Source organism: Trachurus trachurus (assembly GCF_905171665.1).
Source record: "Trachurus trachurus genome assembly, chromosome: 15".
Classification (NCBI taxonomy): domain Eukaryota; kingdom Metazoa; phylum Chordata; class Actinopteri; order Carangiformes; family Carangidae; genus Trachurus; species Trachurus trachurus.
Genome location: NC_139906.1, coordinates 14,662,821 through 14,673,440, shown reverse-complemented (window position 1 = coordinate 14,673,440; position 10,620 = coordinate 14,662,821). Strand labels below are relative to the sequence as shown.

Sequence of the window (10,620 nt, the reverse complement as noted above, 5' to 3'; positions counted from 1 at the left end):
TTATCCTCTTTCTAATTTATATCAATTTACGTGTGTTCTTGTCTTTGGACTTTCAGTATTGAAACATATTTTCTTTCAAGCAGCTTATTGTTGCTTGAGCAGGTCAAATATTTTTTATTAGTCTCACCAATCTCTCCTGACATCTGTTGCTCATGTCATCTGTGCCATCTAAATTTTCCTACCTCTCATCCATTGGATCTGTTACTACTCTCCTCTTGGAGACAGGTTGGATTATACAACATGCAATGGACACTATGACTTTGTCAAGGTCACATAAATTATTCACAAGTTTCCCATGGATGCTGCAGCACTGGAAAGAAGGATACTGTGACAACCATCTGTAAATTGTTTGGTTAAGAGATTATTGTACAAAAGTTAAGATAATTATCATACTTATGCCCGTACACACGCATCACTGGTTTTATGACTTTTTATGAGGTTTTATCATCAGGTAAATGTGTGAGGTGCTTGCTACACAATATGTGTCTAAAATCAAACAAGACAATGTGTTTTGATGATTGAATCTTTTTTATTATTCAATATATCAAAGCAAATTAATACACAGCAAAATTGTGCTGAGGGCAGGCAGAGGCATCCAATTAAACAAATGAGCTCAAAGGGGGAAAGCCTGAATTCCAAGACAGAGTTCAGAAGGGTGGCACAACTTCTCAGTTTAATTTTTTTTTTCTTATTTTTTTTTACTGGTGGCATGGAGCTTGGAGTTTCATTGTCCCAAGTTTTCAGACAGTAAAGGACTAGCATGATCATGGGTGTTAAGTCGAACAACAACAGCAGTACTTATGGAACCAGCAAAACGTATTCTGGACGCAAGACCAGAGACTGCAAGCAAATGGAAGAGCATTGAATATTAGAGCAGGAATGTGTAGATGGTCTTTAAGCATAGTTGGTCTCCCTCAGAGACAAAACACTGGTCTTGATACAGTCGTGTTGAGGAACAGTGGTTTTATGTGGCCTGATACCAACATCAGTATTGTCTTCCTGTTAGAGGACCTGGACCATGTAGGACCCTGGTGGAGTTTACTAACTCTTCATGTCAGGGGACGTGGTTTCAATGTTTCTTCTTGCTGGACTTCTCAATCATGGTCTCCACCACCATGGAAGTCTCTTCATAACCTTTAACCTTGCGGCCATTGGAGAACTTCTCCACAGACTCCACCACCTCCACCTTCTCATAGCTCATGGCGTCTGGGCTGTAGCTGCCAGAGCTGGTGCTGGTGCTAGTGCTGGTGCTCGTGGTGGAACTGGAGCTGGAGCTGGTGCTAGCACCACGAGGGGCTGGCTTTGGGGTGGGCCCGTTGTCATCCCTGTTTTTCTTGGGCTGATCAGGAGCTGGGGTAGGATCTTTGGGGCCAGGTGGTGGAGGGACTGGGCTTGGATCTTTAGGTTGTGGATGAGGCTCTCCACCCTTGTGCTTACCTTTACCTCCATTATCTTTTCCTTTCCCACCCTTATTATCATCCTTTCCTCCTCCTCCATTACTGGGCCGGGTGGGACTGAGAGGCCTGGGTCCTATGGGATGAGGGGGTTGAGGGGGTTGAGGAGGGGGTGTTTTGCGCCCATAAGGCTCATAGGGAGACATCATTCCATCTCTGATAGTGACGTAGATGTGGCCGGCTGATGGTGTGGAGGTGCAGAAACATGGATCTGGGTAGCTGCCTTCACCTGTGACAAGGACGTAACGACCCTTGGTGTAGAAGTCAGCGATTGGCTCAGGTTTCTTGTACTTCCTCATTCTGTCTCTGACAATGTTACAAAGGGTATCAAAGGCTTTGCTGATCTGAGCTCCATCTGGGACGTCCTGTGGAGACACTCCAGTCAGAACTGGTTTCTGCTCTTGTCTCTTCACCCTCTCCTCCTGCACTTGCTCTGATGGGATCCCCTTGGTTTCTTCATCTGGAGCCTCTCCATGGGCTCCCCCATTTCTGTCCTCCTGGCCACTGTCTATCACATCTTTAGGGGTCAGCTCTTTCTTCTTCAACACCTTCTTAGCCATGATCTTCTGGCGGGGCTTGATGCTGGTGATATCCTGGATAGCCTGGGTGATATCTGGATGGAAAGTAAGTCAAACGTGAACTATAGCTAGTGAACTAGTAAACTGAGAAACCACCAAATTTGTGAGAATAAAGGTATTGCTTTAAATGGTAAGGAGATTAATTGGCTTTGCAAAACTATATCTCTAAGAGAGACCGCAGTTGTCTCTAACAATGGCTGCTGATTGCATGCTCACTCAATAGTAATTCTCAGTGTAAACCAGCTGTGATGTGCTCATTTTGCCCTTACCTCTCCCCCTGCTTGATGCAGTGGGTGTGTGAGTGTAGCGGTAATTAGTGGTGAACAGGGTAATGGGAGTGCCAATTATCGCTGAATTCAACCTGCGGGAGAGAGAGCAGCGAAAAATGTCACCCATGCAGCATCTGTGCATTGAACAGCTTTTCTATGCACGAAAATCTGGTAAGATAATCACAATTTTTCATCAAAGGAGACATGAGGTTACTTTGAATAACACAAATGTAGCTGATCTGACATGAAAACAAACCCACTCTGTTGTTTTTGTGCAAGTGCAGAAGGAAAACATTTGCTCTCATACAGTGACACCTACTGGCTATTTCTGCACACTACATCAACCTAGTTAAAGCAGTATGTACCTTTTGCATAGCAGACAGGGAGACAAAAACTTAAAGATAGCAATTGAAAATCAGTTTGGGTAAAGTGTTTGAAGTAATGTAATCACAGCTTTTCAACACCTTCTTTGGTTGCAGGTGAAACAAGTGACATTTGTATGTGTGTGTGTGTGTGTGTGTGTGTGTGAGAGAGAGAGAGAGAGAGAGAGAGAGAGAGAGAGAGAGAGAGAGAGAGAGAGAGAGAGTCAGTAATCATTTGGAGGCAGCCTACCTGTTATCTTCGTTTTCGATAATCCTCTTGTACCTCTCCAGCTCATTCTCAAGAGATGTCTGGTACATGGCCAGGTGGCGACATTCACTGGTGAACTGTTCCAGGGACCTCTCGGCCTCCTCGATCTCCTTTCGCAGAGATTCGATTTGCTCGTTGTACATCTGGATCTCATCATCATAGATCTCCTGTGCGTTTTTGATGGCTTGCTCCAACATGGATGTCTGAAAATGGAGGAAAAGAGGCAGGAATCAACAGTGAGATTACAAGGCCCTTTGAGAAAACGTGTCTTTATTGTCATTGGTCATAACACTAGTTGATATTTGTGTTAATAAAAGCAAGAAAGTAAGAAAAACAATTAGTAGAATTTAAATAGAAGCAGAATGTGAACAAAAATACTTAAATAAAACAGTCCTGTGTTTCTCATTTCCTATAGCCTATGTCAAACACTACCCTGCCATAACATGGTCATGGCTGACATCTAGTGGTAGAGCTATCACCCCATTATTGAGGCTGAAGGGTGAAGACCTATTTACAGTAATGTCTTGCTCAGTGAGAATTTATATTCACTGAAAAAATATAAAAAGTTAAATGAAAATAAATAAATAAACTAAAAAGTTACATGAAAATAAATAAATAAACTAATAGCTTGAAACACTTTAAAAAGAAACAAATTAGGACTGAAATTGTGGCTTAAGCAAACCAGATTTAGGCCTTAGGACTGCAGTAACAGTCTGGCATTTTTGTGTATGTCTGACAAAACAGGAAATGGTTATCGTTATTCCCAATTTTCTGACACCCTAGATCAATTCATTTTGAAAAAAAATCTAACAAAAAAAACATGCCTATTCATTACTGAAAACAATTATTAACCACAGAAAATATACATACATAAGTTTTACTTTTTTCTACTTTTTGTGTAGTTCTTGTGTAGTGCATTTTAATCCTTTGCTTTCATGTGTCTTTCTGTAAATATTGCCCCGGTGGGGGCTGGAAACCGCTGCATATAATCAGCATGGAACCTCTTGTTGTCATGGTGACCATGTGACCCACCTCAGTCTGTAGGCGATGTTTCTGGGCCTGCAGCTGACAGAGGGCGCTCTTATACTCCTCCAGTTGACTCTGCAGCCCTGGCATTTTCCTCTGGGCCAGCAGCTTCTCCTGCTCCTTCACACAAAAATCAATGAGAACATCCAGAGAACAGCAGTGTGTTTTTGAAGTATGACGGTTACACACCACACAACAAAACACGCACAGCTGGCAATCAAGTCTTTATCAACAGCTTCACTGTGGGGTTCTTACATTTTAGTTTTTTGTGTTTTTTTTTTTTTTTTGTTCTTGTATGAAATAACATTTTTAAGTTTCTGATTGAGCCATGGATTGCTCTCTGATTCTTTTTTCCATGTTTGAGATGCACTATTACCAATAATCTCAGGAGATTTAGCCTGCTATACAACTATTGGCATAGAGAGTTGAACAAAATATGATGTTTATCAAACTGATTGTCAAATGTGTGCATGCATGCAATATGCTTCCTAAATTTGAAGATAATTAGACCCAATGTAATTAGTTAAACCTATACATCTACCCTTCCACAGGTGTAGAAGCCCAGACAAGCAACATCTCCAAGCTCCATAACAAAAACTCTCTCCTTACTTAACTTTAGTTTAGTTTAGTTTTTTTCTACAGGGTTTTAAGTCTAAATGAATGAATAAATTCCTTATTTGGCATTTTAATGCTGATGGTAACGAGTGCTGTCGAACATATTTGTCCAGTCTATCATTAGTGTTTAAATGTGTTGGATTGTAAAGGTCATAGTGTAGCCTATTATATGACTGTTTCTACCTGTCATTAATTCAGATTTGTTCTTTATTTGCCACTCATCTCTTTAACAGTCCTCCAGGGACAAGCAACATACTGAGACTAAAAGCTCCATAACATTAACCTCTTCCTCGCTTTTGTTTTGTTTAGTTTTTTTTTCCGCTTTTAGTGATTTGAATTCAGCACTGTAGCTGTATGAATTGTAGCTATTTAATATGGATTAACAATTACATTATTTTGTGCATCCGGAGCAGCTCTGCTCCTGAGAAATGATTTGATAAATAAAACTCTAATTTGCTATACAAATGCCAATCAGTGCGGCTGCTGTTCCTCAAAGATTAGTATGCACAGTCGTTCTTCCTGGCATTTGCTTCATCGTCACTTTGACACTTTTAAACTGCTGGCCTGTCCACGTGTGTTCAAGGACTGCTGGACTGTCTGTCTTTGCTTTTCACACGTGCACGCACACACGTATACAAAAGCACAGGCGTGCAGACACAGGCAACCAATTGCACTGAGAAGCCAGTAACCTCGTCAAGCCCAGACACGTAGGCTGGGCTGACACACATGCAAACACCATCTTCTTCCCCTGGGGGAGGCAGTACACACACATATGCACACACACATACGCACACACACACACACACACACACACACACACACACACACACACACACACACACACACACACACACACACACACACACACGCACACACAAACACAGTGACCTCACCTCGGAGATGCCCACTGACACATTGGGAACAAGGGGAAGTGTCTGGTTGATTTGCTGCAAAATGTTTACATAGGTCTGGATCTCTGCGAGGTTCTGTGTGGGGGAAGATCACATAAAAGAAAATGTAAATTCCACAATTTAGCAAAAGGAAGAACATCCTTTAACTAATACATTTGGAAACATCCAATCTGCTCTGCTCCAAAACCTTCTACTACTGAAAAGGCTCTTATTTAGCTGAAATATAGTATTTATAATGGCGGTACTATTTGTAAAAGAAGATCCCAGACTCAGTAGCTAATAATGAGTAGATGTGTGCTATTTGTCTTTCAATTATGTATATAACAATGTGTTACCTTTTTTATATGTGGTATTTTATTGTTGCTGAGGGACTGCCGATGAAAATTAGCCTCTTAGCTAACTCGGGTACATTTACATTTGTTTTTACAATGTTTTACTAATGTACACTGTCCCATTTCAAATAAACTAATAAATAAATAAATATGTGTCCTTTCACTAGAGGGATATTTAAAAACTCAGAGGCATCATTCATTTTAGACAAATCCATATAATTTCCCATACAATATAGTGTGACTAGTGGCCTCTGATATGCTATCTCAATAACTGCAGAGTCACAGATTTATTCAACACCACCAACAGTGCTGAATGAAACTAACAAAGAGGGAAATTGCTCAGGCATGAAAGTCTATCAAAAGTGTATGCCGGATGAATTTTGTAACACTCTTTTTTTTTTTTTTTTTTTGGTCTAAGCACTTTTGTGGCCACTGCACTGCAACTTGGAGCTATTTCTCTTACACACAGGGTAATATTTCTCTTCTTTTGTCTTCTCTCTGTCATATGTCAGTGCCTGTGAAGAGCAGTGTTACAGCTTCCCCGCAATCGTTTCCTCACTCACATCACAGGAGTTAAATTGTTGCTAAAGCCCGGGGTACATCATAACACATCCTTTTGCACCTATGTCAAGATTTTATTCCTTGACATTTGAAGAGCAGGGGCCCAAAGTCGACAGTGTTCAAAAGCAACAGAAAGAAAACCACCTACTATTGTGTAAAATACCTTTTTTAAACTAGTAGCTATTCTTTGATGTAGATAAGGTTTCTTGATTCACGCAAAATGTATGGTTAAAAAAATCAAAGACTCTTGTCAAAAAGAACAAGATTGTCATGATTTCTGGATGTTTGTAGCCATCACAGAGTGATATGAGCTGCTTTGAAAGGAAAATATTACAGCCATTTCTCAGTGAGTGGTTCTCATTGGCCCACTTTGCAAAAGCCATCAATACGAGCAGTAATTGCACAGTGTCACTTCTGTATGTTTCCAACACACACTCACATACACTCTCCCCTGTCAAAAGAGAAATGTGTAGTGTCTTGTTGACTTCAATTTTGAATCACGTGAACCTGCTTTTGACTGTCGTATTCTGGAAGCATGTGAACAAATTGGTGGTATTTACACATAACTCACCAGAGACAAGGTTTCTACAAGTGTATATAAAAACACATATGTTGTGCAATGAAAATGTATATGCAGTTACATAAAAAAAGACAATAACCATAAACTATATGCTGTAAAAAATAGATCAAATCCTGAGAGCTTCGTATCCTAACCCCCTGAGAGACTGCTCTCTGTTCAGAAGAGATTGTACTACTGTAATGAAGTTTGGTTCATAGGTAGACAAATAGAAAATACAAGTTTTATCAAAACTATTACACACAACATAGCAATGATGAGTTTTCTTTTTCCAAAATATCCTGTATCATTTTACTATGTCCTACTATGATAAGGTATGAATGCTCAATATTGTTCTGATCATTTGTCACTGACCTTCTTGTGTCTCTCTCTGGTGGAGCTGATGTCGTCCTGCAGGAACTGTGATTGGATCTGGTACTCTAGGTTTCTCAGCAGAGTACTGTCAGCTTCCTGAGAGGAGAGGACAGAGGACAGGAGGGGAGAGGAGAGGAGAGGAGAGGAGAGGAGAGGAGAGGAGAGGAGAGGAGAGGAGAGGAGAGGAGAGGAGAGGAGAGGAGAGGAGAGGAGAGGAGAGGAGAGGAGAGGAGAGAGGAGCAACAATAGAGGACTCAAGGGAGACAGACCGTGGTAAAAGGTACAGAGTAAAATGTATCGAGTTCAACAATTGACATAAGTACCCTGAAGTTACACAATGCACTATTACAATGAAGACTCTTGAAAGTTGAACCCAGTCTCACATTGGCAATCAAAAATGAGTTAAGCTCTCTTTTAACACTCTTCAAAGGAAAATCAAACTCATTTTCTTTGAGCAAAGTTTCTGTATTTCTTCAATCAATATATCATTGGAGTAAAAATATAAAGCTATACTCTAACTATCTCTTATTTCACAAACACAGTTTTTTTTTCCAGGTTTAAGTGATGGACATCTCTGGTGTATTATCGTTATAAAATGTTGCTAATTTACATTTGTATGATTGTGTAAAGTTTAACAAAATAAATTTCATCCATACAGTACCTTGTTTAATTGTTCCAGTGTCCCCCGGAGCTGTTCTTGATAATCACATTCATTTCTGTATCTGAAACATAAAACATTATAATTACTATTGCTGCCAGAGTAATTATAAAAAGTTGTAATTATAAAAAGTAACGTGCATTGTGATAAACGTTGTAACTTGGTGTGTTTTATTTGACTCTAATTGCATGTTTGTGTTGTGTGAGCTCAATATGTTTTTTTTGATACGATGTGATGAGTCTAAACTAGGCATGGTGACCTTCTGTTGTCTTCACCAGCTCATACAACCACACTCCCCCAATACTCTTCTCAATACATTAATAATGTGAATTTTCTGCCCACAGACAGCTTATTACACCATGTTGGTAGATAGTTGTAATTAAAGCCATGCTTCACCACCATAATAAATATTTTTTCCATCTTTCTCTAAAGGCATGTAACCACACCGATAGTTTAATTATCCAGGTGTTGAAGGCCTGTCTGATTTGTGCCACCACATTAATACAATGGAAGTGAATGGAATTCTGTTTGTGGTGTTCACAGAAGAAAATGTTTGCTCTGGGTAATTCACCAACCACATTGTGAAGTGTTTTCAAACACAATATGTTCCATGGATGATTCAGAGTAATACTTTTCTAGATTTTTTATATGTTGATTGACATTACAAGAGCACCACAAACAAAAGTCCATTCACATCCTTTGTTTTTCTGAGGAGGCAGAAACCTATAGCAGATGGATTTCTGGAAAGCGCAGCGTTTGCTACCTTTGTGTATGGAAATAATGGAATTAAAAAGTGAGCCAATTCGCTTTTGTTGTTGCAATTTGTGTGCGGTTTGATAGTTTAATTACCCACTATTTTATTCAATGTCTAACATCTTGTGTTATGGAAGCTTCAAACAGAACACAAAACAGTATTAAGTAAATTAAAACGGGAGCGTACCTATGTTCCCCGACCCTCTTTTTGAAAAAGGTTCCCTATTTTTCCCAAAATGGGTCATATGTTCCTATGTTCCCCGCTGTTGCTGGTCGATGGGCTCTCTCTACTTATCTGGACTCTCTATCGATCTGGCCTGTCTAAGTTTTACTAAACTTAACCAACTCCTTTCTTCATTGCCTAAACCCAACCAATGGGACAATTCCACTTCTCGCTCAAAGTCACAACTCAACTTCTCACTCAAAAATAGGCAAAAATCTGCAAAGTCACAACTCCACTTCCAGGTATGGGACCAAAAATTGCATGTTCCCCGGGTCCTTTTGGAAAAAAGCGGGGAACATAGGACCCTTTTTCTAAAAAAGAGTTCTATGTTCCCCGGTCACATACACAGCGGGGAACATAGGACCCTTTTGGGGAAAAGCGGGGAACATAGGACCCTTTATTAGAAAAAGGGTCCTATGTTCCCCGGTCCCATACAAAGTGGGGAACATAGGACCTGGGGAAAATAGGGATGATCCTAATTAAAACAAAAGAAAATTCATCTTTCAGCATCTTTTTCATGATTACCTAACTAATAAATACTACAAGTATAATTATTGGAAATCGCATGTATTCTGATATTGATTTTCTATTGAGTTTCCTTTGTTATCTGCAATGTTTCAGTTATCTTGTTTTTGCAACAAGCATTGTCACATTTTCAGCATCTTGTTTCTTTATCATCTTCTATTAATTCTGAGCACACTTCTGTATGTTTCTAGCACTCAGACCTCTGAGGAAAAAGTTTGACCTTTGACACACAGGTGAGACCAACCACTGCCCACACTCTTACTTGCTGGTAAATTCATCAAGCATGCGGCAAGCATCCTTCAGCTCTCTGTCCAGTTTGCCACGGTCAGAGGACAGCTCGTGGATACGTTGCCTGTTGACATCGATCTGCTCTGTGAAGGCCTCCTCCAGGCCACTGGCCTCTTCCATTCGCTGCAGCGTCTCTAGCTGCTTGCGGAATACAGCATTGCGTTGCTCCAGGACTCGAGCTCTGTTGATGTACCGGGCAAAGCGGCTGTTGAGCTCCCGAAGGCTCTCCCAGCCCTGGATGGCTGAGATGCCTGCAGAGGTTTCAGAGTCCTCTGGTTCCTCGTCGAAGACATCTGAACGCTCATATTTTTCCTTGCGCACCTCGCGCAGGTAGCTGGTCTTGAACATGGTGGTACACTTCTCTCCCTGGGCTGATGGTATCCCTGGAGTGCTCGGTCCCCTTCGGCACCTTTATTGTGTGAAAACTCGGGTGCTCACCCTTGGCTGTCTCATGCTAGACTAAACGCAGCACAGCAGTGGCTGGTGGCGAAATAGCCCCCAAAACCTCCCCCTGGCTGTGGCCACACGTGCTGTGAGCCTGGGGCCTTCTAGAGGGCATTGTTGCCTTTGTGATGGAGATTAGAAAAGCCATGCTGTTGATGACAAAGCAGAACCACAAATACAAACAACTGACTGGCCCGCGAAAGCACTGGGTTGTCAAACACCATTATTTTGGTTCTTAGTCAGCTGCTTTCTAGATCCCTGTTTGATATGGTACATTGGATGGTGGCCCACCACGGGACAGAGGGGAAGTTTCGTGCAGGGCAATTTGTGTGGACTGTGGAAAACATTTTCTGCCTAATGTGAAGCTAAGTGTTGACACACTGTGCCCTGTGCATAAAAAACTGTTGCTTTTTGTTTACAGG

The 10,620-nt window shown here is 41.0% G+C and overlaps 1 protein-coding gene across 1 annotated transcript; it reads right to left on the bottom strand.

The window, feature by feature from the left end:
* Window positions 1-1,069: 1,069 nt before the first annotated feature.
* bfsp1 (beaded filament structural protein 1) lies at window positions 1,070-10,102 on the bottom strand (the record flags this gene model as incomplete). The annotated part of the gene is made up of 8 exons (XM_083988482.1): window positions 1,070-2,067; window positions 2,302-2,393; window positions 2,914-3,134; window positions 3,964-4,077; window positions 5,466-5,558; window positions 7,308-7,403; window positions 7,969-8,029; window positions 9,729-10,102. The coding sequence occupies 8 exons, from the start codon at window positions 10,100-10,102 to the stop codon at window positions 1,070-1,072; spliced, it is 2,049 nt and encodes a 682-aa protein (XP_083844608.1).
* Window positions 10,103-10,620: the final 518 nt, after the last annotated feature.